We start from the raw sequence: 27,512 nt of genomic DNA, 5'->3' as shown, positions 1-27,512 counted from the left end.
ACCAGTAAAGGGTAGAGGTCATGAGGTCTAGAACAAAAAACAACTGGACCACGATGTCTTGTTCTGGTGGGACTGGTTATAAGATCAAAGCATAAAACTCATTTTACTTATTTTTGGTGGGGAAAAGCAAATCTTGAGTGCAGAAAGTTAGAAGGAATGAGTTGAGAATCATTACCATTTAGAAATTAGGAAGTCTAGATTTGGAAACAAATTGTTACAGATTGGGAAGACCAGAGCCAGTAGGAAGCCTGGGGCTGTGGGGTCCAGAATCAGACAAAATGATCAGTCGTAAGATGAACCAGCGGGAGTTGGAGACGGTGACATCTAGAACAAAGGCGTTTACAGGGGGAGGGCTAGAACCAGAGAAAGTCAGGGAGTGAGTTCTAGAACCAGAGGATTCTGATGGTCAGAGGCTCTAGAGCCAGAGAGAATTGGAGCTTGTGTGGAGCTCACAACCAGACGACTTTGGAGACCATGAAGTGTGAAAGTGGAGTTGCAGGTTGTGAGGTTCAGAACAAGAAAGAGCTGAAGACTGTGAAATGTGGAATCAGAGGGATTTGGAGGATGCTAGGTCTACACTAGACCATGTGGGAGGTTTGTGCAGTCTAGGATCAAAAACGGGGGAGTTGTGCAGCCCAGGACCAGGAAGGTCTGAGCTTGTGCAGTCTAGAACCAGAGACAGCCTGAAGTTGTGTGGCCTAGAACCGGGGAAGGTCGGAGGTTGTATCGTCTGGGAGCAGGGCAAGTTGAAGGCCACACCTACAATAAGAAATCCACAAACAAATTCAGTGGCCGGGCCGGGGGCAGCAGAAGCCCAGAGTGGAGGGGGAAGGCAGGTAAGCAGAGCTGGGCGGTGGTTTGGGAGGCTAAGGGGGTTGATCAGAAGTCACTGGGTAGGGGGAGGTCTGGCCCAGAGGCTCCCTTCCCCACTGACACCTGAGTGTGGGGGGAGGTGAAGGTCGAAGTCCCACATTCTTATGGACTCCGGGCAATTCATAGCTATTAAAAACATATCATGAGAACAAAATTAAAAATGATAATAAAAGACTGATGGGAAGAAATGTGATTACAGTTATCAATCAATACGCCCCAGAGCCTAGAAACACAGATCTGAACCCCAACCGCCCCCACCCCTAATTACCCAAGATAAAGCCAAGAGAGTTGGAGAAAGGGATGAGGTAACCAGTATCAAGAACCCCAAGGCAAGTCCTGAGAGAGGAGGAGGAGGGGGCCAGGGACCCCCTCCAGAGGTCACTGAGCTGAGACCACCCCAATGAACCCCGAGGTGGGGGAGGGGCTGGGGGAGGACTGACTAGGCCCAAGGCGGACGGGACTGCTGAGAGGAGAGAGGGAAGCCCTCTCCCGGCTCGGCTCGCCCGTGCTGCGCGTAGGCCACCAGCTTGGAGTGCGGTGAGGTTCTTCCTGGGAGGGAGACGACAGGAGGGGAGGGGGCTGGCTCAGTCAGCCTGGGCCACGCTTGCTGGCTGGAAGTGGCTCTTGGGTTGGGTGGTGTCCTCCTCCGGGTAGAGACAGAGCAGCGAAGGGCCCAGGCCTGTGGGGGAAGATAGAAGGTAAACCAGTGAGGAATTATCACCGCAACCGTCTGCCCTTGTTGACAATTAAAAGTGGGTGATGAGGCAGACACACCTGGATTCGAACAGCAGTGAAACCTTGGACAAGTTCTGCTTTCTGAACCTCAGGCGACCAGGATGTTTAGAACAGTAAGAAAGAAGCCTGGCTCTGCCCAAGTTTGAATCCAAGCTCTGCGACTGACTTGCTGTGTGACCTGGGGCAGGGAACTGTACCTCCCTGTGCCTCAGTTACCACATGTGTAAAATGGACTAGTAATAGTGCCTCTCCTAGGGCTGCTGTGAGGAGCACATGAGTGAATCCACGTAAAGCGCTTTGAACAGTAACTAGTGCTGTTGCTGTCTGGGAAACAGATACTTACATCTACCTCCCTTGTTGAGGACCTACTCTGTGCCAGGCATTGAGGACACGGCAGTGAATGGGGAGGATGAAACGCCGTGACCTTGTGGGACTGGCATTCAGTTAGGGGAGTCAGTGTGGTCATGTGCATAAATTTAGCACAAAGCCTGGCAGAGTGAGTGTTAGATAAATGTTAGCTCTTCATTTACAAATATATACTGAGGATCTGCTCTGGGCCCAGCCACTGGCCGGCCTCCCCCGCCCCCCACAGCGGAGTGCAGCCGCCCTGCCCCGCCCTCTCAGGGCTCAGCCCCCAGGGAGCAGCCAGCCAATAATCTAATAACACGCAAACACCTATGTAAATATGGTCTGTGATGAGTGTTAGGAGCCCTGAGCTTAAGAAGTTATGGAGGGCTTCCTGGAAGGAGTCATATTTGATCAGAACCTAAAGGATGCAGTCATCATTATCCCTGGCTGGTGTGGCTCCGTGGATTGGGCACTGGCCTGTAAACTGAAGGGTCGCTGGTTCAATTCCCAGTCAGGGCACATGCCTGGGTAGTGGGCTGTGTCCCCAGTGCGGGGCCCATAAGAGGCAGCCACACAATGATGTTCCTCTTCCTCTCTTTCTCCCTCCCTTTCTCTAAAAAAATAATAAATCTTAAAAATATATTTATATATGAAAAGCATTTAAGGTACTTGAAGCAGCATACGCAAAGGCCCTGAGGCAGCCTCCTCAAGCAAGATGATTTCAAAGTATTGCAATGCCCTACAGAGACCATATGTAATCTGCCCTTTACTTCTCTCCCCTCCTCTCTCTGAGGTAACCACACTGACCTTGTTTTCCCCAAATAAAACAGGCACACCCCCCCACCCCAGGACCTTTGTATTTGCTGTTCCCTCCACCTGGAATGCTCTTCCCCCATCAACTGCCATGGCTCACTCCCTCACTCCTTCAGTCCTTTGCTCAGAGGCCACCTTCTCAATGAGACTTCCATGCCTGATCGTACTTGCAACTAAAATCGCCCCACCTCAGAACTTCCTTTCCCTTTTATGCAGTATTTTCTCCAGTAACATTTTTCTCACACTCTACTGTCCCAGTTTCTTTGTTCTCAACTGTCTCCCTCTCCAGAATGTCAGTTCTGCAAGGGCAGGGGTTTCTCTGTGTTCTGGTCTCCGTTGTGTCTGGCATTTACTGTGTGTTCTATAGATATTTGTAACATGTATAAAGGGCAGAATGAATCAAAAGACAGTGACTGTGGCTGAAACAGAGGATGTGAGGCAGAGTGTGGTCTGAGATGAGACAGCACTCATGCCCCGGAGGCCTGAGTCCGAGGTGAGGAGCTTGATCTCTCTCTGAAGGGCACTAGGGAGCCACGGAAGGATTTTGAGCAGAAGCAGGCCACGGTCAGATTCATGCTTTGAAAAGGGGCCCTCTGGCTGATGCCAGGAGGTTTCGGGGGGCGCTACGGCTACTGGCAGTGGGGCTGGAAGATGACGGTGGGGGTAACGCAGGCACGAGGGCGGGTAGCCTTGTACCCTGCGAAGGGGCCGTGGAAAAGCAGTGAAGTGTCTTTTTTAAATTTATTTATTTATTTATTTATTTATTTATTTATTTATTTATTTATTTATTTATTTATTTATAGGGGAGACAGAGGAAGAGAGAGACATTGATAGATTGCCTTTCACGCATCCCCTGACTGGGCACCAAACTCACAGCCTAGGTATGTGCCCTGACTGGGAATCAAACGGGCGACCCTCGGCTTTGTGGGACAACACCCACCCACTGACCCACACTGGTCAGGGCAAGGCAGGCATTTCTTGATCATTTACTATAAAACAGGCCTTGTGCTAAGCTCTTCCTGCGCAACGTCTTCCGGGTCCCCTAACACCTCCTTAAGCGAAGAACTATTATGCTAGGTCCTAACTGACGGGGTGGGGTGAGGTGGGGGAAACGAGGTGGGACTCGGCCCCCAAGCGTAACCAGAGACAGGCTTCAGGACACCTGGGCTGGGGGCTGGGCTCCGCTTCCACGCCTCCCTCAGGGCCTCTCCCTCCCGCAGAGCCCCTGAAAGGAGGGAGGGGCTGCACGTTTCCACCAAGGTCACTTCCGGGCACTGACAGCCCCCCACCCCCGCCACTTTTAGGGCTTCCCCGCCCCTCTCTCAACCATCGGGCGCCTCCCAGGGGAGGGGGCCCAGGGCTCCCGCACAGCCGGGTTGCCACTCACTCAGGGGCTCATGCAGTTGCAGGAGGTGGGTGCCGGGGTCCTGCTGGCTCCCTGGGGCTGGTCCTCCTGTCAGAAGGAGACTCTGCAGGGCAGAGACAAAGCCGTCGTCCACATCATGCTCGATATCCGAGGAGGCTGATGGTGCAGTGGTTGAGGGCACTGTGGGGCTCAGTGGCCCGCTGGGTGGCTTTGGGTCAGCCGCTGTCCCAGTCCTCCCCCACGTGTCCCCCAGAGCCTCGTTCTCCCCTTCTCCTGTGCCCCAGCGGGCTGAGCGCCTGCGGACTCCCTCTACGTGCCACCTTGCTCGGGGTGTTGGGTTCGTGCAATGGGAGATGCCAGCAGGTAGGAAGAGAAAGAGGAGGGCTTTTTGATTTTCTAGCTGCTTGGTCGTTGTGGGGCCGCTATGTCCCTCCACGGAAGGTTTCAGCTCTTACAAGGTTGGGCCCTCCTTTGTCTACGACCTGGTGACTATCCCCTGTCCCGCGCCTTCAGGCTGGGGATGGTGCCTGCTCCACACACTGCAGGCCCCGCCCGGGGCGCTGCACCAGCGCTTGTTGGTTGCTGCCCACATCTGCACCTGCGGTCCTCTTATTAAATTCTCCTCAACGCCTCATTTCAATGTGCTGTTTCCTGCCCAGGCTCTAAGTGGCGCAGTTGCCTGAACTCTCATGTGTAAGTGTGGATCATCATCATGATGATGGCAATACCAACGACTCAGGCATGGTCGTGGGGGCTGAATACTTTAATCACGTGAGGAATGAGTGCAGTAAGCGTCTGGCACATGGCGGGCGCTCAGAAATACAAGCTATTGGCATTGTCGGTCACACCCCAATCACGTTCCAACAGCCCTGTTGGGTAAGGAGCCAGAGAGCTCTTCCATGGGCAACAGAGAACCACGGGAGGTTCCCTGGGCGGAGGCCTTACGGAAGTCACGCAGCCTAGGCTGGCTTTTAGAAAGGCTGCTCTGGTTGCTGTTGTGCAGAGCTGGCAGCCAGAGCAAGACCGGAGGCAGGGAGACCGTGGGGCAAGGGCTGCTGCTTTAGTTTGGTTTGTTTTTGTACCCCTCTTCTCTACAGCCTGCTGAGGATCGGCAGAGGGCCTGGTTGCGCATGCTTCTCATGGCAGTCCGGTGAGGTGGGACTCTCCCGCTTTCCACATGAGGAAACTGAGGCTCAGAGTGGTGACGTCACCTGCCCAAGGTCCCAGTTACTAGGTGGCTGACCTGGGACTTGAACCCAAGTCAGTCTGACTCTAGGGTCTGTACCGTGAACACCACACTAGTCATCTAAGGCCAAGACCCATTCTAGGTTTGGAACGGGGCCCACAGGAGCAGAAAGGATTCCTACAGATGCCAACCCTTGTCATTTCCTCCCCTCCTCTGCTACATTTTCTTCTTAGCGCTTCCTAACAACTTACATAAGTATGCAGTGCCCTTTCATACCCATTACCTGAGCTTGAATATTAAGGTCCTAGCTTCAATATGACCTATACATGACTTATAACTTGAATCTAACGAACAAAATACACTAAGGAGAAAAATAGAACCAGAGACCTGGAAACACGGACCAGACCGATAGCTCTAGGGTGGGGGGGAGGCATGGTGGAGGGAAGGGGAAGGGACTAGTGAAAGAACATGTATGAACGATTCATGGACACAGACAACAGAGCGGGGATTGGCTGCAGACAAGAAGGGTGGGCTGGGTGGAGGGGGGCAAAAGGGAAAAAAATTGTGATAAGGGTAATAGGATAAGCAATAAAAAATAATATAGAGAAAAAGAAGAAAAGGTCCGAGCTTCAGCTGAATTACTGACCTTCCATTTGACCGCCAGCCAGCCCCTGTCCCCTCTGTTTTCCCATCCATAGAACAGTGGGCTTAAGCCTGCTGGGTTCCAAGGGCCAGAGAACCCCGCAAATCTCTTCACGTACCAGGCTGAGAGGAGGCAGTAGGAAGTTTCCGGGTTCTCGGCTGGGGGACCTTTTGGGGGGTCTCACTCCCAGCAGCTCCACCCCCTCAGCCTCGTCCTCTGAGCTCTGGGCCAGGGTCCTAGAAGAAAGCAGGTAATAACCTCGGCATGTAGCAAACACAGGCGGGTGGGCACTAGTGTGAGTAGATGATGAGCATCCCTTCGCGTCCCCAAGCACCTGTTTATCTCCTCATCTACCCACCCGTCCATCGTGCCACCCACTCCTCCACCCACCGATCCATTCGCCAGTCCATCTTCCCATTCACCTGTCCAATGGCCCATCATCCACCCTCCCCTACAACCTCCATCCCTCTATCCTTCCATTTATCCACGTTTCTATCCATCCACTCACTCACCTACTTGCTGTCTATCCATGATCTACCATCCTGCCACCTACTGTATTCATTAATTTCCTCCCTCCCTCCTTTGACAAGTCTTGACTGGGTACCCGTGTATACCCGGGGCAATCTGGGAGCCCTGGAGAACACTGAGATATATGCATAAACGCCCCATCGGGAGAGTAAAGAGACCGCTCTGGAGACTAAATGGGCACATGCCCACAAGTTGGACAGCAAAAGGTGAGGTATTAGGAATCTAACATCTTTGGAAATGGGACCTGGACCCTCTGAAATTATATGCAAAATGTGTGTCTCCGTGTGTGTGTAAACTTTCTTGGGCGAGAGCCCATAGCTTTCAACAGATTCTCAAAGATATTAGGAAACTTAATTCTATGAGGGTTCTCTGACATTGTCGCAATGTCCTCTCAGCTATGACAAAAACAGTCACGGGGCCAGATATAAATATGTTCCAAAGGCGCGGGCCCTGGTTCACTGATGGGATTGAGGGAAACAATGAGAACAGTGAAGGGCACTCCAAAAGGAGGGCACAGCCTAGGCAACGACAGAAAACATAGAAGTTGGGACAAACATGCCGTGCGCAGGGGACACTGAGGGCCGGCTGGGGCGGAGGTCAGTGTAGGAGGGATGATGAGGGGTGAGGCTGGAGTAGGAGGCTGGAGCAAGACAGGCGCTCGGAGACCCTCTCTACACTCCCTTTGCATCCATCCCCCCTCAACTGTGGCTCACCTCTTCCGAGCCCCAGCCATGGGTGGGGCTGAGGGGTCCCCTCTGGAAGGGCTGGAGAAGCTCAGCCGGGGGTCGCTCCCCCAGCGGGGCAGCAGGGCGGGCTCAGGAGGTGGGGGCGACAGGCCGTGGAAGCTCCGCGCGCGGGGCCGGGGGGCAGCCCCCAGAGTCCTGTGGTAGGCCCTGGGCAGGTGCTCGCTGGAGTTGAGCTGGAAGTCATCATCCATGGAGATGTAGGGCGCCAGCATCTCCAAATCCAAGGCATCGACGTCCTGCGGAGGGCAGGCAGGAGTTGAGAGCGTGAGGCTCGGCCTCGCGTGGGCCTGGGCTAGCGTCCCAGCTCCACCACTTCTGAGTTGTGTGTCTAAGCTCTGAGCGTCAGTTTTCTCATCTGTAAAATGGGTATAAGGACTCCGTGGTAACCAGTCACCAACACAGCCCCGTAGGATCCTCTCCTCTTGGTACTCACGCCCTAGTGCAGTCCTCGACGACAGTGACTGGGACTGCCCTGGCAATGATAGGGTACGGACGAGAGGATGGAGCGTGACTTCCAACATTAGCTTATAAAGACATCAGGGCTTTTGGTTTTTTTGTGCGCTCTGTCTCTCGGATCACTTGCTCAGGGGAAAGTCATGTTGTGAGCAGCCCTGTGGAGAGGTCCACAGGGCAAGAAACAGACCTCTTGCCAACAGCCGTGTGAGTGACCTTGGAAGCAAGTCCCCCAGTCCTGTCAAGCCTTCAGATGACTGAAACCCTGGACAGCATCTTGAGAGCAACCTCAGGAGCGATCCTGAGCCAAAGCCGTCCATCTCTGTGGCTCCCAGATCCCTGACCCTCAGAAATTATGTGAGGTAATACATGATTGCTGTTTTAACCTTCTCAGTTTTGAGGTGATTTTTTTTTTAAATCCAGAACTAGATTACAAATAAGATCGTGGTATCAAGCGTGGAGTGCTGCTGTCCACAAAAGCCCACTGCCCAGAGGAGCCTGGTAGGCAAGGCCTAGATCACCTTGAACAAACTATTAGTCAAAATCTAACCAGGGGGTGTCCAAACTTTTGGCATCTCTGGGCCACACTGGAAGAAGAAGAGTTGTCTTGGGCCACACATTAAATACACAAACACTAATGAAAGCTGATAAGCAAAAAAAAGGTATTAAGTAAATTCACGATTTTGTGTTGGGCCGCATTCATAGCCATCCTGGGCCGCGTGTGGTCCGTGGGCCGCAGGTTGGACACCCCTGATTCTAAACTGACAGAAGCCTGCCAGCGAAGGCTTGAAGGAAAGTGAGGGTCATGTTAATGGAAAACAGAGGAAAGGGGATTTTTGATGTGTGGTGGCTGAAAGGTTAGCCACACGGCCATCTGCAGTTGTGTGGAAAGCAGAAAATGCAACTCCTGAACCACGTGATCTAGCTAAGGAGAGTTCTAGCCAGGTTGTCAAAGGGGCTGCCTGATTTCACCTTGTTACTTGGAGTCAAGGGCAAGAAGAGAGAGAAGCTAAGGGAAGAAATGTTAAACATGAAGGAGCTGGGACTTGAAAGTCTTGAGAATTCTCAACCTCCCTGTGGACTGGAGCATTAATTTTACCCCAAAGGAGGTTCAGCCCTTGTCCTGGCTCCTGGGACAGAACATCTAAACCACTGAAATTTCCTGAGTGATAAGGGGTGTCTTTGCTCTTCATGGTGGGCCCTTTGGACCATGCCTGATAGTTTACACCAACAGGATGACTCAGGATGAGGGCTGGCTATGCAGGAAAGATCAACTATGTGATTAGAGGGTTGGGGCTTTGGGCCATGTGACATCGCCTGACCTCCAAGGAAAGTGTGTGTCTTGGGTGAGGAAGAGATGCTGATCAAGTTAAACTACATGGGCAATAACTCAATCAATGATGTCTACATGATGAAACCTTAGTAAAAACTTTGGACACCAAAGCTTGAGTGGGCTTCCTGGAGTGGCAATATTCCATGTACGAGTTGCCACACATCAGTGTCAGGAGGGTAACACCTCTCTGGGGACATGGAAGCTTTGCATTTGGGACCCTCCCAGTCGCAGATTCCACCCTATGCATATCATCCTTTGGTTATAATAGTCTTTTGTTATAATATAACTGTAATCATAAATATTGTACTTTCCTAAGTTCTATGACTAGTTCTAGAAAATGTTGAACTTGAGGGAGTCTGGGAATCTCCAAATTTTTATCCAGCTAGTGTGAAGTGAGGGTGGCCCCAAGGACCCCTGAACTTGGGCAGACTTGGTAGTCTGGAGGACTCTGCCTTTCACCTTGGGTTTAGCTGACTCTGGGAACTCCCCAGATGGCAAATGCTGCTAAAGTTAAGAAATGGTTTCTGAGCAAAGAAGGGCACTCTCAGAAAAGCATGATCTAAAGAGGAAGCTAGGGTGTGACTGTAAAATTCCTTGTTAAGACTTCAGAAAGATCAAAGGTAGTGCCTAACCCTATCCTTCAGTCAGACAAAAGACTCTACATTTTAGGGATGTGCCTCATAGATCTTCTCAAACAATACTGTTTCAGTTAAACTTCAGGGCACTCAGCCATCTCGGCAGAAGCACAGGGTAGACAAGGATGTATCTCAGTGAGATTTGTGGGTGTAACTTTTGTTTAATTGTGTGAATGCCAAAGAGATTCCCATAAGACCAACACAAAACTTTTAAGAAAATTGTATGAGTAGAAAGGGACAGAGATGATACAAAATGAAAAGAGACCTTTGGATCACCAGAGTTCTATGAGGAATAAGCCAGTTATTCCCAGAGCTACTCTTACATTTTATGAAAAGGAAGGATGACTGAGAGTGAGGAGCCAAGACCCCAGAGGGCAAGAGGGCAGAGCCAAGAACTGTTATGAAAAACTCCTGGAAAGTAGTAGAAATGAGTTCTGATCAAGGAACTTTTGGTATTTGACCAACTGGATTTCAAAACTGCTGTGGGCCAGTGACACCTGTGTTTTCCTTTCATGTTTTTTGATAGGTATAAATATCGCAGTCGCAAATTACCCGCCACTCACATACCCAACATACAGTAGAGGGAGAGGCACTACTGTATGTTGGGTATGTGAGTGGCGAGTAATTTGTCTCTTCAGTTCACAGGGCAACAGATTGAGGTGGGTTGTATTTGAGGACTTCACTGCACCCAGATCGGATGTAGGTGAGGAGATTCTGCAATTCAAGCTGATACTGTAATAGGAAGTGACTTTGTAATGGAGCCCCAATGATCCTCATATTTTGGTATTCACACCTGTATGTGGTTGCCAATCTAGGGTTGGCCTGGATGACTAATACAATAGACTAGAAGTGTTGGTATGTCACTTCTAAGATTAGAGTATAAAAGATAGCATCTTCTGTCTTGGGCTCACTCTGTCTATTGGATTACTTGCCTTGGGGAAATACATCTGCCATGTTGTGAGGACACCTTGGCAGCCTATGTAGAGGCCCATGTGTGGAGGAACCCAGCTATCCAGCCAAAGCCAGTGAGGGATTGAGTCCTGCTAACAACCATGTGCATAAGTTTGGAAGTGAACCCTCTACAGCCCCAGATGATTGTAGCCTTGACTGGGAGCTTGACTTTAGCCTCATGAGAAGCTCTGAGCAAAAATCATCCAGCTAAGCTGCTCCCAGATTCCTGATTCTCAGAAACTGTGTGACATAATAAATGTGAGTTGTTTTAAGGTGCTGAGTTTTTGGGTAATTTGTTATGCAGCAATAAGTAATTAATATATCCTGCCACTGTCATTTATCTACCCACTCAATCAATCATCCAAACATTATTCATCTATCATCCATCCAATAAACCGATGGTCTAACTACCCATCCAAACATTGCATCCATCCATCCATCTACCCAAACTTCCGTCTAAACGTCACCCATCCGTCTATCCACCATCACCCACCTACTGAACAAAATGGTCCATCCATCCATCCATCCATCCATCCTTCCACTCATCCTTTTAACCATCTCCCCTTTCTCTAAAGCCCACATATGTCAGCCCTCATGTTAGTCCTTACCTGAGCTATATCTAGATCTGTCTCAACTGCCTCAAGGTCTTTCCCAGAGGCCAAGACTTTGTGTGCACTCTCCACGTCCCCAAGTAGCTCATCTGGGAGATCAGCCTGTGAGGAGAGAGTAGAGACTTAGGGAAATCTTGAGCCTAGGAGATGTCAACAGGAAGACAGTCTAGACATTTGAGCTCAGGGGTAGAAATGAGGGTCAATGTCAAACAGCTAGACACCCAGGGTGTCAAATAGCAAATGCAAATGAGTTCTAAATGTAGCCGTTCAAAGAGTGCCTGGATATAAATCAATATGAAAAACATCAAAGGTTTGAAGACCACAGCCCGAGGCCAAGACATTCATGCCTTCTGGGGTTAAAGGTCTTGGAGTCTGGGGGAAAACCATGCAGACTCCAGCTATCCCAGAGGTAAAGAGTGAGGTCAAAGGTCACAGCCTAGTTCTCTGGTGGAGAGAAGATATTTGGGGGACAGAGGAGGGTCAGCCCAGGTAATATGGACACCTGAGTCAAAGGTTAGACTGTCTGGACTCTTACGTAAAAACAGTAAGTGTTATGGTCTATTGAATAGCTAGTAGCTGTCAAGCTCCTACTAAGGTCTTCCCATGAACAATTTCATTGAACCCTTACAATAACCAATGAGGTGGCTATTTGCCATTATCCTAACTTTACAGGTGAAGAAACTGAGGTCCCACTTGTCCAGGGTAACACAGCTGTTAAGTGGCAGATTCAGAATTTGTATGTAGGTTTGTGTAATTTAAGACATTAGATGTTCTTGACTTGTTGAGATCAAAGTTCAGAGAGCCTGGGAGCCTTGTCACAAGCCAGAAGGGGCTCGCCCATGCCAATCCCAAACATCCCAGGTTTTGGTCCAGATAATAGTTGAACAGTCTGGAACCTAGATCTTAAAGGAACCCCAGACCCCGTCTCATCCCAACCTCCCCGCTACACAAATGGAGAAACTGAAGCCCAAAGAACAGCAAGGCTCCAGCCAAAGGATAAAGCAGCCTGGATCCCGAGGGCTCACGTGTGAGCTACTGCTTACCGGCAGGGGGCTCTGGGGGCGCCGACTGACTGGGGGTGCGCTGGGGGTGGTGGCTACTGAAGTCCCATCTAGGATAGGTGCCAGGAGGCGGCGGAGGTCAGGGCTACAGAAACGGCGGGGATCTGCGGCCAGGGTGGCCTCGCTCAGGGCAGGGGGGTGTAGGAAAGCCAGGATCCGGGGACGAGACGCGTCTTCAGGACACATTGAGATGGGGAGAACACAGGATGGTCACCCGGGGCTGAGGGGCAGAGCCCTCCACGCCAACCCCAGGGAGCACTGTCGACGTCTCCAACAACCAGTCAGTGGGGACACTATTCACAGTGCCGGGGAGCTGAGTCTTAAAGAACTCCCGCGGGGCCAGGTGCCATCCCTCTGGTTGTCAGGTTACGGCAAGTCCCTGGAGAGGTCAGTGGAAGGGGACAGCCCGAGGCGGGGGGGCACACAGCAGGCTCAAGACAGCAGCAATTGTCCAGCAGCGGGGAAATAGTTTAATATTTAAAATCGACATGGCTGGACCGGGGCACATGACCGAACTGGATTCTGCACAGAACAGCATTCAGCCATTCGGGGGCTGCGGGGGGCTTCGATGTTAGGAGAAAAGACGGGCCCAAGGCCCTCAGGGAGGTTCTAAAGTCCCTGCAGATCAAGACATGGCCCTGGCCAGTTCTGAGCCAGAAAAGGAAAGGATGCCATGGACTCCACACCACACCCAGGAGCATGGACTGCCAGCGACAGCCTGGACGGGGTGAGGCCTAGAAGAACACACAGGGAGGGAAGCTCATCCAGGACTGGGGGGACGCCGCAGGGGCAGGGAGGAAGAGATAGTAAGGAACCAGGTTTGGGAGGGTCAAGATTACTGGAAGCCAAAGAGCAATGGCGGGGAGAAGGGAACAAAGTGAAGGGTAGGGGCGATGGGGAGCCACAGCAGGATTTGGAGCAGAGAGCCACAGACAAGCAATCATCTCAGGGACACAGGAGAAGAGGGAGGACAGAAGAGAGGAGCGCATTCTGGGTAGAGGAAACTGCATGTGCAAAGGCCCTGAGGCATGAGAGAGTCTGGGGCGTTCCAAGAGCTCCAAGGAAGCTGGCGTGGTTCAGAGTGGGTAAGCAAAGGCAGGAGGCAGGAGGTGGGTTGCACAGGGCGCCACATTAAGGCGCTTGGGACACAACCCCTCCCGGCCCCAGCCCTGCCCCATACCAAGGCTGTCCCCAGGATTAGGGGTGTTCTTCTGAGAGAGGCTGGCCCGCTGGATGGGTCTGCGAGAGTGTCGCTCTGTTTGCTCCAGGGACAGCACCACTCCAGTCTCTTCCACCCGGCTGGGTACAGAGCAGAAAGGGGAGTGGGAGTCAGGGGGGTCCTTGGCCCCATCCAGGCAGCCCCCCAGATGGTTTCCTGTCATAGGAGGCAACCCCATCCAGGGGCAGGAGGGCACCATGCAGAAAATAATTTGCCACATTTACTTGTTTCTTTTAAGAATTTAATTTTTCTTGAATGCTTTGTATTATAATAGCTTTTAAAAGAAAGTTAAATATGTCTTCCCAAGCTCCTTCTGTGGAAGGAAAGGCAGAAAATAGAGTTGGCATTTAGTATAGCTTGGGTGGTGGGGGGGGCTGAGGGGGGGTGGGGAACTGAGGGGCAGGGGGGGAGGGTAAAAGGTATAAAAATGAAATACCCTCTTTATAGATACGTACTCATAAACATATCCATAAAATGAAAATGGAGAATATATATTTAACGTTCCTATGCTACCAAATATGAAGAATCCATGGGGATATATTTTAATGAAAAAGATTTTATTTCTGAAGATTCTATTCATAGACATTCAAGGGAAAGGATTTATAAATACATCCTTCTTCCATGTCCCCCGTGCCTCCCCTCCCCACAGTCTCTAGCTGCAGAGACAATCCAAATGTTTGCTGAGCAAATTGACTTTTGGAGAATTGGTCTGGGGTTGAGGACCAGGCCCTTATTTGCATCTCATTTGCATAACACTCTCCAGGGCAGACTGTGGGTGGTCCTCCTGCCAGCTGTTAGAGAGGCTATGATCCTTTACTACCTTTACTAAACCACTTCTGGGCTGGAAACATCCCAACTTAGGCTGGACCAAAGCCACTCCATACTCTTTGAAAAACAGGCATACACTGCACACATGCTCATACACTTGGTACATGCAGGCACAAATGGCAACGCTCATATATGCCCATGGATATATACAGACAGATAAGTGCACGTGCTCCCTACACTCAGGCTGGCACATGGGGTTTACTCATTCACTCATTCCACAAGCATTTCCCAGGCAATCAGTACTGCTTAGCAGCTAAGAGCAAGGGCTCTGCAGGCAGTGTGGCCTGGGTTCAAATCCCAGCTTTGTCACTTATGAGCTGTGTGACCTTGAGCATGTGGCTGAACCTCTCTGGGCCTCATTTTCCTCTGTAAAGAGGGAATAATAATAGTACCTCCTCCCCAGGTTGCTATGAGGCTTGAGTTAATGTATATACAAGGGGATGGAGAGGGACTCTACAAAGAACAAGCACCTGAACACACACTAATAGCCGCAGAGCCACATACTTTACAACATGTATGCAGCACTAAGGATGATTAATATCATATGCGCCTCAATTCATGGTTCCTAAGTAAACTCCTATAATTCCTCACCCATTTTCTGCCAGTAAAACTGAAATCTCCAGGCCTGCTCTTTGCTTAGGGGAGGCGGGGGTAAGAAAAAAGAAAAGAAATCCCAGAGCCTGGCCATAAAAAGGCAAACCTTCATAATGAATAAAAGCAGCTTCCCGAAGAGATGGGGCAGGTCCCCTCTCTTTCACTGTCTGTAAGTTATTCAAAGATTTTAATTTGAAAAGATATTGAAGTGAGGACATTCCAAAGACCATCGGTTTGTTTTCTTGTGCAACACAAAGACAGGTGTGAATATTCCTGTTACCACCTTCTATTTTCTAGTAGAATCTCTCCTTAATTAAAAGGACCTGGGAAAATTCCTACAACTTTGGAAATTGGGGCCATGTCCTCGAAGGTAGTCTTCAGAGAAAAGCTGTAATTCTCTCTGTTTTATGTGATCATTAGTTGTCTTGGCCCCCATACTGTTACAGTGGAAAACTTCTAAGATACACAGTGGAGTGGGGGCTACAGTTTACCATTACATTTCCATTAAAATGGCCAAAATTAAAACCAAACAAGACAAAAGAAGACAGTACAAAATGCTGTCCAGGATACGGCGGGAGCTCCCACACACTGCTGGTGGGAACGCACCACGGCACAGCCACTTTGGAAAAACAGTTGGGGAGTTTCTTATGAAGTTAAATATACACTGACCACATGACCCATTAATTCCACTCCTAGGTGTTTACAGAAGAGAAATGAAAACATATGGGTTCACAAAGTCCTGCATGAGAATGTTTGCAGGAGCTTTTTTGGTAATCACCCAAAAGACGAAACAGCCCAAAAGTCCTCTAACTGGTGAATGGATAAACAAACTGGGGCCCATTCAGAGTCAAACCACAGAATACTACTCTGCATTAAAAAGGAACTAGTCATATATACAGCAATGTCCATTTTAAATACGTTACACTAAGTCTAAGAAGCCAGACTCAAAAGGCTACATGTTGTGGAATTCCACAGACATGGCATTGCGGAAGAGGCAAAATTCTAGATTCACAGAACAGATCGGTGGTTGCCAGGGACTGAGGGCGGGGTGGGGTTCACTGTGAGAGAATTTTGGGGCTGATGAAACTATTCTATAGCTTGACTGTGGTAATGGTTACACAAGTCCATGCATTTGTCCAAACTCATAGAACCACATAGCAAAGAGAATAAATTTTCTGAACATCAATTACACCTCAATATTTTTAAAAAACAAAACAACTCCCCATGAATCTGCTAGATTTCTTATTTTAACTTGAATGTAGTCCTTTTAATTGGAGTTAACAGACATGCACAGGCCCATGTGTGTGTTCAGTCGCGCGTGTTCCATACACATGTATGCATGCACACTCTCACACATGGGTACCGATACACATCCGCACTTTTGCATGTACACATACACACGCCTGTCCACTCACATGCAGACTAGACCCAGGCACACCGTCACCCACCCCCTCCCGCTTACCTGATCAGGAAGTGGACGCAGATGATACTCTCAGACTGGGGGCCCCGGCCCCCTGACACCACTGTGGCCTGGGTCTGGGTCCACAGGTAGCCACCACTCCGTGCCAGGAAGCGATACCGCCCTGTTACTGCCTGTCCCTTGCTCAGCACTGAGGAGGGGGACGGGGAGGGCTCAGGGCCAGAGAAGGGGCAGCTGGGGAGAGAAGGCTCTCGGGGCAAGAGGTTAGGTGTAAAGGCACCAGGGAAGATGTGGTTCTGTGGGGATCGGGGAGTGGGGAGCTAGCTGGAATTGGCTAGGGCCACGTAGTGGAGGCTCAGGCCCAGGGAAACAGAACTGGAACACATACGGGTGTGGATGCTCTGGCCGACTGCATCAGAGTCCAGTGCATGGATGTACTCGTAAGCCGAACAGCCAATCAGATCATCGGGGCTGTAGCCAGCGACTTCAGCGATCCTGGGGGTGGGTACAGTGGAGCCTGGTCAGTTCAACTGGTTGAGGTGGAGGCTGGGTGGAGGGAAGGAGCATGGGGACTCAGGGACCGAGCCAGCAAGACAGAGACAGGGTTGTAATGGAAAGGGAGAGAGTAAGAAAGAGAAAAAGTGGAGGGTGGTAGGCTGAATAAGGCCCCCCCAAAATGCCCTGTCCTAATTCCTCAACCTGTGAGTATGTGCGCTTACGTGGCAAAAGGAACTTTGCAGGTGTGATTAAGTGAAGGGTCTTGAGACGGGGAGATTCCTAAACTATGTGCGTGGACCCAATGTAGTCACAGGGGTTCTTATAGGAGGGAGGCAGATCAGAGTGAGGACCGGAGACGTGATGGTGGAGGGGGACGTTGGAGCGATGTGCTTTGAAGGTGGAGAAAGGGGCCACATGCCAAGGGATGCAGGGCACCTTCAGAAGCTGGAAAAAGGGAAGGAGACAGATTGTTCCCTGGAGCCTCCAGTGGGAACACAGCCCTCGGTTTTAGCTCCACGAGACTCGTTTCGGACTTCTCACCTCCAGAACTCTGAGCGAAGGAATTTGTGTTGTTTGGAGACATTGTGTTCATGGTAATGTTACAGCGACTCCAGGAAACAAATACAAGGGGGGAAAGAGGGGGGAAATGGGACGAGCAAAGAAAAGAAAGGGAAAAGAGAGAACGTGAAAGAAACAGGAGACGGGAAGAGAAAGGAAGAAAGAAAAGCACAAAAAGAAAGATCGGAAAGAAAGAATAGAAATAGTAAGTAATAACAATGATGATGATCTTAAAAATATACATATCTATAGTGCTTTGTACCAGGTAACTCAGAGCAACTGCTCACAGTAGATTCTGTTAGGATTCCATAGGGCAGATGAGGAAAGTGTGGCACGGGGAGGTGAGGTCATTTGGCCAAGAATTTAAACCCAAGCAATCTGAACCCAGAGTCGCCATTCCTAAGTACAACTCCAGGGCAAGGGAAAGAGGGGAGATGCAGAAAAACGAAGCGGGGAAGGGAGGAAATGAAGAGCAGAGGGAAGGTGGGGAGAGAAAAGAGAGAGTAAGAGAAAGATGGAGTGAGAATTAATAACGGCACTTTGTTGAGTGCTTACTGTCTGTTGGGCACGGTACTGTTTCGCATGAGTTGACTCGTTTTAGGAAAGCCAGAGGACGGGGAGGGAGAAACAAAGAGAAGGACTAAAAGAGAGAGAGGTAGAGAGAATCAAAGATAAAAAGACCCAAAGAAGGAAAATTCAGGGAACTTGGGCAGAAAGAAAGAGGAGGAGCTGCGTGGCGGGCAGGCGGATGGGCAGCTGGGCTCCTGCCCACCTCTCGTCGCAGTAGGTGAACTTCATGTCCAGGCTGTGGCGGCTGAGGAAGGCCCCCCGGCCCAGCGGGGGCTCCAGGCTGCCCGGGTGGGGGATGGCTTCACAGATGAGCACCAGGCATTGCAGGGGGGGCTCTATGCTGGGGCTTCTGGCTGGGGATGTCTGTGCGGGGGGCTTGTAGACCCTCATGTGTCCAGAGCAGTGTAGCACCTGGTGGGGGAGGGGCGAGGCATGACACACAGGGCCTGGGGAAACCGTGGGGCTGGGAGGTGTGTGTCTGTGGGCCCCACAGGGAGCAGAGACGAAGGAGTCCCTGAGGACCCATGGACCCAGCTCAGAGCGTCCTGAAGACCCCCAGCCCCCATCCCACAGAGGCCTAACCTAAGGTTTTGGCGATCTCCAGATTCTAAGACTCAGGGACGTCTGAGGACCCCAGATATAAACCCCATGGAGACTCTAGGCCCAGGACTGCTGGACCCCCAGGCCCACATAGATCCAGACTAAGAAAGGATACACCCAGCCTTCCTACTCTGCAGGCACATAAACTCTGAGATACCTGAAGGACCCCCCAGACCCACCCCGAGAGAGCCCCACAGGAGACCCCGGACTCCCACCCACTGCAAGAATTTCCAGGCCGAGGCCCAGCCCCAGCAGGCACTCCTCCAGGCCTGGGCCTGCCCACCTTCCAGGTAGCCGCCTTGAGGTTGAGGGTGCGCCCGCGGCTGGTGAGGGTGCTCTTCATGCGCAGGGAGAAGCACCGCTCCGTGGGGGCCTCCGGCTTCTTCTTGGACAGGCCTGCGAAGGGCCATGGAGGGGGCGGGAGGAGCAGCACATTACTGGGCAGCTTTGCCTAAGGCCCAGTTCCCTGCAGCATCCTGGTTACTCAAGTCTCTTCAGCCCCATCCCCAAAATGGAGACCTGGACCTAGAGAGGGTCTCCTACGGGGTGGGATATGCTCCTTCAGGCCCCTCAGGGTGGAGCCACATCCCCTTCCAATATCCCAGGGGAAGGTGGAACATGCTGAAGGCAGGGCAAAGCCTCAGCTCCTGTAATCTGGGGACAGAGGCCTTCAGGGAACTCACTCTGCTGCGGGGTCAGGGCATCCTGAAGCTCCTCTTGGTCACAGGGATGGATGAAATCAAAGATGCTGTGTCCGATGAGCTCAAGCTGCCAGGGAGGGAAGCAAGGGAGTGTCTTGGAGGGAACACAGTTTGCCAAGGCCTCTGGCCCAACTCCTCCTTCCGAGCTTCAACACTCAGCCCTAATTCAGGAGCCTGGGTTATGTCACCAGTCACCTTATTCACTCATTCACTCATGCATCCATATATGCATTCATTCCTTTCTCCGGCATACTATTTGCCAGGCCCTTGTCTAGATGGGATGGACCCAGCGGTGACCACAAAGACAAAGCCCTTGCCACTCAGGGCTAGTGAAGGAACGCAGCCAATACACAGAACAAAACACAGGTTTCTAAAATAATATAATAAGAAGTACGAAGAAAACTAAAGCAGGGTAAGGTGACGATACGAAGGGATGCCGTTTTAGGGGCAGCAGGCAGGGACAGTTTCATCGAGGAGACGACATTTAAACAAATTGCTGAACAAAGCCAGTGAGGTGGCTTTGTGGCTCTGTGGAGTAGAATGTTCCAGGAAACAGAGCAGCAAGTGCAAAGGCCCGGAGGTGAGACCCCATTCAAATCCCACCTGTTTGGCAAACCAAAGACCCAAATCCTTTTTTCAGTTCAGGCAATGAGCCTGGAGCTCGCAGGAGGGGACACGGATGGAAGGGGACCCACGGAGCTCACAGGCCAAGGGGTGATGGTGAGCAGGGGAAGCGTGAGATCTGCCTCCTCTGGCGCCACCTTTTGTTGCTGGATTCGAATCCTCATCTGCCGCTCTCTAGCTTTGGGGCTGTGGAACATTCACCCCTCTGAGCCCAGGAGCTCAAGCTGAAGGACAGATGGGCACCCGGAGTGAGGTAACGAGGCAGAGAAAAGGGACAGCTGTAACTTGGAGACCATTTAGGAAAAATAATGGTGTAACTCTGTCACAGGGTTTGCTAGAAGGATTAGGTGAAATTAGTTCTACTCCCTAAGTGTCTCTTGTTTGTCTCCACCCTCAGCAGCCCCCTACTCCTGCTCTCCTTCTCCCTGAGGCCCTGCATCCACCTTCTTAAGGACCTCCCTGCACAGCCCCTAGAGGAATCTCTCTGAAATGTACATCTGATTCTACCTCTCCCACACGACCTCTCCTCTGCTTAAAATCCTTCCGTGGCTCCCCTGTGCCCTGAAGATATACTTTCTAATTTGGCCCTACTACTCTCCCCTCTGCTGGCCTCTCTTTGCCTTTTTTTCCCCCTTCTGATCTTCTCCTATTGTATTTTGAACCTAACCAAGATAAATGTCTTTATCTTCCCCAAACACTCTGTTTTATCCCACCTCTGGGTCTTTGCATACTCTGTTCCCTCATTTACCTGTATTCCTAATCTTTGCTGCTCCCATTTATTCTCCATACCTTTCGACTGGCTAGGTTCTTCGGGTTTCAGCTTGGATGTCTTCTCCTCCTGGAAACCCTCCATTACTACCGCAGGTTGGGTGCCCCCTTCCCTGGCTTGCACAGCCCCCTTGGCTGCCCCATCCAAGCCCTGAGCATCCTGAGTCTTCCTGTCTGGTGACGCGTCTGTCTCTCTCTGTACTGGGAACCCTGTAGAGGCAGGGCTAAGACGGTCCTGGTCACCTCCGTATCCCAGCATCACCTGCACGGACTAAGCACGAAGAGGGCAACCCTTCTCACCTGACTGAGGCCCAGGTGTTTGCTGACATTCTCTGACAAGTAAGCCATGTCTCCATCGGCGGTGAGCACCATGACGAAACCCTCCAGGGCCTTCAGGTAGCAGGCGTCCAGTTGTTCACCCCCTGTTCCCATCTGGTTCCACTCCCCTGGCGTCCAGACGGGGTGGGTGGGGCACCTCTAGTCAGCCGAGGGCCCCACTGGCTAGCTCCCCTCTGCCTTCCCTCATTCAGAGGAAATTACAGGTACCCCCAGGGGAGGGAAGCCCATCCCAGTGGCTTGGAATACAAAGGAAGAGGGCAGGGCCACCAAGGATTGGAATCCTCCAGGAGCATGGCCTCCCAGGAATGCAGAATTCTAAGGCAGCAGCGGTCTCTCAAGCGACTAGAACTCTTAGGGGGACAGAACTTTAAGCGGATGAGATTCCCCGTGGTCAAAATTCTAAGGTGCCAGGGCTTAGGGGGAGTCAGAATTCTAGCCTCCCAGGGGTTCCAAATTCTTGGGGCAGGACCTTCCAGATGGGTAGAATGCTAAAGGTGCAGAACCTCCCAGGTGACAGAATTCTAAGGGGGCAGGGCCTCCCAGATGAGTAAAATTCTTCAGAGCAGAAGTTTGACGGAGCCTGAAAGAAGGTAACTCTACTTCCCATGTAATACAATCCTTTCAAGGGTCCTGGGATTCCGAGGGTGTGCGTGTGTGCGCGCGCGTGTAAGAGAGAGAGAGAGTGAGTGAGCGAGCACCTCCAACAGAGTGAGATTCTAAGTGGGTGGGAATTCAAAGGGATGGCTACTTCAGGGGACAAGAACTAGAACTAGGGAGCTGGGGAGGGGAAGGAGGACTTTCTCAAGTAATTAAAAATTGAGCAGAGAAACCTCCTAGGGATATTTATTATAAGGGGACCAGGCCTAGCCGAGAAGGTAGGTCTCCTGGGAGACCAAATCCTAAGGGCTGAGGCGCTTTAGGGAGTTAGATGGCCTCCAAGGGGGGCGAGGCTTCCCAGGGGTGCATTTCAAGGGGCGGGGCCTCACAATGATGGACGTCTAAAGGGGCGGGCTCCGACAGCTCAGAATTTTAGCGGGATGTGGCCTCACCAGGGAAGTGGATTCCAGAGGGACTGGGGCTCCGCAGGAAACCATCAGGGGGCGGGGCCTTGTCGGGATAGGAATTCCCAGAGGAGGGGCCTCCCCGGGGTGTCTCTTTCCAAGGCCGGGACCTCGCCAAGGTGGGAATTCCCAGGAGAGAGGCTCACCTGCGGTGCAGAGGCGGTGCATGCGCAGGTAGCTGATGGTGAGGCGCATGATGGAGGCCTTGTCCAGGTGGGCGCTGACTCCGCGCGCGAAGGGCAGCGTGTGCGCCAGCTGATAGAGCACCTCGGTCTCCTGGCTGCGCCGGCTTCTAGCCGCATCCCGGGATTTCTCCTTGCGGAGCTCTGTGCTTGACCTGCGGGCATGGGCAGCGTTCACTGGCGGCCCTTCGGGAAGGCAAGGAGGTGGACGGAACAAGCGCGTGGGCTGCTGCTGCCACATGGTGCACGGGCTCGCTGTGTGGCCCGGGCGAGTTCCCCGAGCACTCTGGGCCCTGGAAGGGCTACACTCTGCAGTTGCTCCCAGCCTCGGGTTTTATCTGTCTCTGCGCCAGCCCATGCTGCCCTCCTGTGCCTCACACAGGGCTGCTCTGTCCCCTCCCTGACTTATCTGCCGATTATTTCCCGGCTTGGGACGCCGGGGGGACAGGGAGGCCCCTTGCTGGGAGGGGGCTGGCCAAGCTGGCCCAGAGCCAGGGAAGGGCAGGAGCATTAAGAAGATGCCTGCAGCCTCCCAGACCCCCTGCCCTACCGCCTCCCAGAATCCCCTCTCCTGACCTTCCCCCTTCTCAGCTGAGCTGAGTCTTCAGAATCTTGGAGCATAGATCTCAAAGTCCAAGGACCCACCAACAGGGGCCCCACCAGAGTGACACAGCAAACAACCACCCAAGGTTCTTGCCCAGTCAACAGCTAAACACTTAACCCTGCCCTTTAATTCACTTCAAATGCCTGAATTTTGTGAGTGAGGTTGTGGGTAGGAGGATGAGTATCTTTTTGTCAGAAATAGATGTCATTTATTCAGCTTTTGCTATTATGTCAGTTCCTATGTCATGTGTGTAATGTATTAATCCATTTAGAGCTCAGGTAACACTAAAAGGAAAGTAATTGTCCCCATTGAACAGAGGAGAAAACTGAGGCACAGAACGGTGCAGCGTTTGCGTATAGCGAAGCCAGGGTTTGAACACTTCTGTTTTCTCTGTCTCCCTGGCTCTGGGTTTATACCCAGGCTTTGGTGCATCTCCCTGTTTGTACCACTGTCTGAAAAGTCAAACTCCAGGCCTGTGTGAATCTGAACTCTATAGTGTTTGAAAAAAAATCATAGCGTATATTACATATAGCATATATAACCTTATCTATGTTTATAACATTGATAAAAAACCATTAATGATAAGCAGCTATAATTTGCTAAGCATCTACATGTCTAGCACTGTACTAAGTACTCTGCCTGTGTGTACTCATTCAATCCTGGGCAAGCTCTACGATGGAGGCCGTTTAAGCCTCCATTCCACAATGGGGAAACAGAGGGTCTGAAAGGTGAAGTCCTTTGCTCAAGAAGTCGCAAAGCCAGTAACTGGCAGAGCTGGGATCTGAACTCAGGCAGTGAGGTTCCAAAGCCTTCTTACTTCTAATTCCTGCCTTGTGACCCGCCCCAGGGAAGCAGGACTCTCAGAAGGGAGGCTGTCCCTTGCTAGAAACCAGAGGCCACTTCTGGGGGTGGCATCAACCTCCCTCCCAAACAGCCCCACCCACAGACATGATGGGGAGTGGGGAGGAGACTGTCCCGTCTGGCTGCAGAGGGACAAGACTCCTCGGGCTGGGTGGAGGGAGTCAGCGATCGCCCCCATCCCTTCCCTTCTGGCTGGTGGGGGGGTGCAGGGGCCTCCAGTCCTGCTCTGCCCAGAGGACATTCTGTCCTGTCCTGTTCTGGTTCTGTTCCAGCCCTGTTTGTCATCCTGCCCAGAGGGAGGGGGTGGGCGGGCCTCACTGCGCTGGAGGCCTGGGCAGCGGGAACAGGGAGTGGGAACAGGAACGGAGGTGGGGCCAGCCCCCATCTCCCGGGCAGCTGGGCTCTGTAATCTTCTCTGTGGCAGGCTTCTTCCTCCATAGAAGGAGCCAGCTGGTGGCTGCCATAGGCCCTCCTTCCAGCTCCCAGCCTGTTCTCTGACAGGAAGTGTGGGCCTCTCACTGGCTTCACCTACGCCAAGGTCTCTGGCCTTTCCCATTAAACAGAGTGGGGGGCTAGTTCTTCCGGTTCAGGGCTGCAGTCTTGATTCTATTACTAATCAGCTGTGTGGTTTTGGACAAGTTGCACAGCCTCCCTGAGGTGAATAACAACGCCTACCTCACAGGGCTGTTTGCAAGATTAAATGAGTTAATATATATCAAGGGCTTAGAAGAGGACTTGGCAATTGGTTAGCGCTCTCTATATAACTCCCTCTTTGTCCGCTTTAGAGATGGGAAGTTTGGGAACCTCTTGGGCACTGGAGAAACTGAGGACTTCAATGGTAATTCTGTGGTGTGGTGTATGTGCAGCTACTTACGTGACTTTTACACAAGCGCTTTGGGAAGAAGTCACCAAATAATAGTGACAGTGATAACAATGATAGCCTTGGTGTACTGAGTGCTCATGGAGCTGCGGGCCCCATTAAATTCTTTCAACAACCCTGTGAAGCAGGCAAAGTGACCTCCCTGTTACAGTGGCATCAGGAGCCCAGTGAAGCCAGCCGCTAATCCTAGATGCCCCCACCAATGCCCAGCCGTGCTCACGGCGTCTCAGTCTGTCTATATAGTAACTAGTGTTTCCCCCATTTTCCTGAAAAGGCAGCAGGTCCAGGGAGATGAAGGAACTTGCCTGAGGCCACACAGCTTTTAGCGGCAGTGCCAAATTAAAATCCAGGTCTGTCTGTTTCCACCCAGAGCTCTGAGTGGAAGGCGGTTTATTGCATACCAGTGGGGTGTCCTGCTCTCGAAAAGCTGTTGCCTCCCCGCTCTTCAGCTGGATGTGGTGTGGGGGAGGGGAGGCTTGACGGATATTTTCCCAGGATATGAAACTGAAGCTCAGAGAGGCAGTCACTGGCACAAGGCCACACAGCCAGGAAGCGGGGTGAGCTGGGATTTGAACCCTGACTTCAGGGGCCTGTGCTCTTAAATGCCATGCTTTGGCAGGTGTGCCCAGGCAAGGAAACCCTGCCCTGTCTGTCCCTCCTTTGCCCAGCGGCCTCAGTACCTTCCTTTTGTACCACCCTCACTGTCTCCGGATTTCCCCAGCTGGACAACCTCCCCCGCTGGCCCCTTGCCCAGCCTTGGTCCAGCCCCCTGGCACTCTGCCCAGCTTGGGACGTGCAGCTGGAACCCTGCCACCCTTCCTCTGTTCCAGCAGAGAACAGGGGGCGGGGCCAGGGCCTGGAGGCCCCAGGGTGAGGCCTGAAAATGGGGACTGGAAGCCCCCCCACCCCCTGGAACCAGGAGAGGGAGAAGCCCACTTCTTTCTTGTCCTGAAGAACTGGCCACCCATGAGCAAAGGCCCAGAGAAAGCAGGGAGACCCTGGCTCACATTCAGGGCTGCTCCTGGGCCTCTCTCCTGACACCAAGCTGGGTACTGGGGGTCTTGCAAAAAGTGTAGAGGACATTGGGGGCTTAGGCTGTATCTGGGCAGGGACTCTCTTGGCACTGCCCAGAGGTGGCCTGAGAGACCACGGTCAGGTTCGGATTTGAGAAGGAAGCCGGGGGGTGGGCCAGGAGGAGTCTCCCTGCTCTCCAGCGGGCTCACTCCCGAAGTCATGGTAATCCAGTTGGGGTGCCCTCGCCAAAAGTCCTGTCTTCCCTGGGAACCCTCTAACCTGGGTTCTCAGAGAAGCTAGGACTTAGGGGCAGTATGTGCATCAGGGACTTCCCAAGAACATCCCTGATCAGGGTGGGCTGGCAGGAAGCCCAAGCTGGAAGAAAGGAAGGGGGTGAGGGGAATCGGGAGCCCACTCACCATCGCTCAGGCCCCCTTTGGCCCAAGTGCCATCCTAGGGGTGCAGGAGGGGATGGAGCCCAGCCGGGGTCCGGGTGCAAGTTAGTGAGTGGTGTGCGGTGCTGGGACAACGCCACAGGAAAGGGCTGGCCTTGGGTGGGGAGGGGAGAGCACCCCAGCTCAGCCGAGAGGGGCCCCCACCCACCCGGGGGGGGGCCCTGGGAGGGGTTGGGCTGGGGCTGGCCTAGAAGGGATGGGATGGAGTTCCCTGGTGGGCCCAGAGCCAGAGGCTGAAATAGATTGGGGGGAGGGGGATGGTTGGGGGGGGTGGAAAACATGCGTGTGTGGATGGATCCAATCAGACCTGGGAAGCCAGGGAGGAGGGAAGGGGGTGAGGCTTCCTGGACGCCTCAGATTGGACAGGGGAAACCAAGGGCCTGGGACACTTTCTGGGGTCCCCATGCAAACAGAACCAGATAGGACCCTTGGCAGTGAGCCCAGAGCACGGGCTCCCCACTGCCCCAGCATATCCGCACCTGCTGGGAGCTGAACACAGAGACCTCCCTCTGCCCAGGGTGGCCCAGCTGGGCACTGCAGCAAGGGGGCTCCCAATAAGGTTTGTACTGACTGGGGCACAGCACCCTCCTGTGGATCTTTCCCCTACAAGGCTTCGTGTCCTCACCCCTATGGTTACAGGGCCTGGGTGGGGTGGAGGAGGATATAAGGCCCTAGACTTTGGCAAATGGGGCAGGTTGTTTCCCTGTTATCAAAGGGGGTGACCCTACTTTTCAAAGACACACACACACACACACACACACACACACACACACACGGCCCCTGAGAAGGTGAGAAGGATGCCAGGTAGCTTTTGAGAGGTGACCCTCTCGGTGGATTTCTAGGAATTCTAAGTTAGGGAGACTGTGTCAGAAAAGTCCAATTAAAGAGGTTCTCTCTTCTCTTGAACTCAGGAGCTGATGCTCCATTTCATGACCCCCTATATCTGGGAGGGCTCAATTTGGGTGTATCCCATGTGACAAAGAACAACCTCAGGAGTCTGGTGACAAAGAACCTCAATTTTGGGGGTTCAGAGGCCAGAAGGGTCAAGATGGGGAGGGAGAATGCCTCCCGCAGAAGCCCAGGAGCAGCTCAAACGCAACACCCCCAATTCCATGGGGACCCTGAGTTTCACCCCCAACCAGGAGCAGAAGAGAATCCGAAGCAGCAAGAAATCGGGGATCATGACTCTGAAGTTGCTCTTGGCAAGAGAGGCGGGGCAACCGGGCATTTAGGGAAACCCCGTACCCCTGCAACCCTCTAGGGTGAAGGGTGGGGCAGAGACGTGCTTCCAACCGCCCGTTCCGAGGCCTCCTTGGCTTGCACCCACGCATCCCCCACCCGGCTCAGGGGTCCCTAGAAGGAGAGCCCCCCAATTTTAATCATTCCTGCCCGGGAACCCCAGTACCTTGCGCGCTGCAGCCCCAGCGCCATGGCTCGCGCGTCGCGGCTCGGGA

The 27,512-nt window shown here is 52.4% G+C and overlaps 1 protein-coding gene across 3 annotated transcripts; it reads right to left on the bottom strand.

Moving 5' to 3' along the window:
• Positions 1 to 1,457: 1,457 nt before the first annotated feature.
• HIF3A (hypoxia inducible factor 3 subunit alpha) lies at positions 1,458 to 27,512 on the bottom strand. 3 transcript variants are annotated; one of them, XM_054588486.1, is made up of 15 exons: positions 27,464 to 27,512; positions 22,209 to 22,399; positions 20,963 to 21,108; positions 19,253 to 19,337; positions 18,853 to 18,965; positions 18,172 to 18,380; positions 16,732 to 16,838; positions 16,386 to 16,533; positions 13,463 to 13,581; positions 12,265 to 12,455; positions 11,219 to 11,323; positions 7,206 to 7,474; positions 6,083 to 6,200; positions 4,157 to 4,238; positions 1,458 to 1,552 (listed from the first exon to the last, which is right to left on the bottom strand). In XM_054588486.1, exons 1-15 carry the CDS (start codon positions 27,487 to 27,489, stop codon positions 1,458 to 1,460), a joined length of 2,004 nt encoding a protein of 667 aa, XP_054444461.1. In that variant the 5' UTR covers positions 27,490 to 27,512. The 3 variants fall into 3 exon arrangements, with proteins under 3 accessions (XP_054444461.1, XP_054444460.1, XP_054444462.1); XM_054588485.1 differs by lacking the exon at positions 27,464 to 27,512 and having other exon boundaries at positions 22,209 to 22,485; XM_054588487.1 differs by lacking the exons at positions 20,963 to 21,108; positions 27,464 to 27,512 and having other exon boundaries at positions 22,209 to 22,364.

The sequence above is a fragment of the Pteronotus mesoamericanus genome, unplaced genomic scaffold, assembly GCF_021234165.1.
Source record: "Pteronotus mesoamericanus isolate MK-2021 breed Mesoamerican mustached bat unplaced genomic scaffold, CSHL_Meso_final scaffold_137, whole genome shotgun sequence".
Classification (NCBI taxonomy): domain Eukaryota; kingdom Metazoa; phylum Chordata; class Mammalia; order Chiroptera; family Mormoopidae; genus Pteronotus; species Pteronotus mesoamericanus.
The sequence above is the reverse complement of the archived record's forward strand: the minus strand, read 5'-3'. Positions and strand labels throughout refer to the sequence as shown.

What these genes read in the sequence shown, in the direction of transcription:
- HIF3A (XM_054588485.1), bottom strand. Translation starts at nt 22,485, where the DNA reads ATGTGGCAGCAGCAGCCCACGCGCTTGTTCCGTCCACCTCCTTGCCTT. An exon ending in GCCCCCAGAGCCCCCTGCCG is followed by an intron (nt 11,324 to 12,264) that starts GTAAGCAGTAGC and finishes CTCTCCTCACAG; the next exon opens with GCTGATCTCCCAGATGAGCT. An exon ending in GCAACTGCATGAGCCCCTGA is followed by an intron (nt 1,553 to 4,156) that starts GTGAGTGGCAAC and finishes CTTCCCCCACAG; the next exon opens with GCCTGGGCCCTTCGCTGCTC.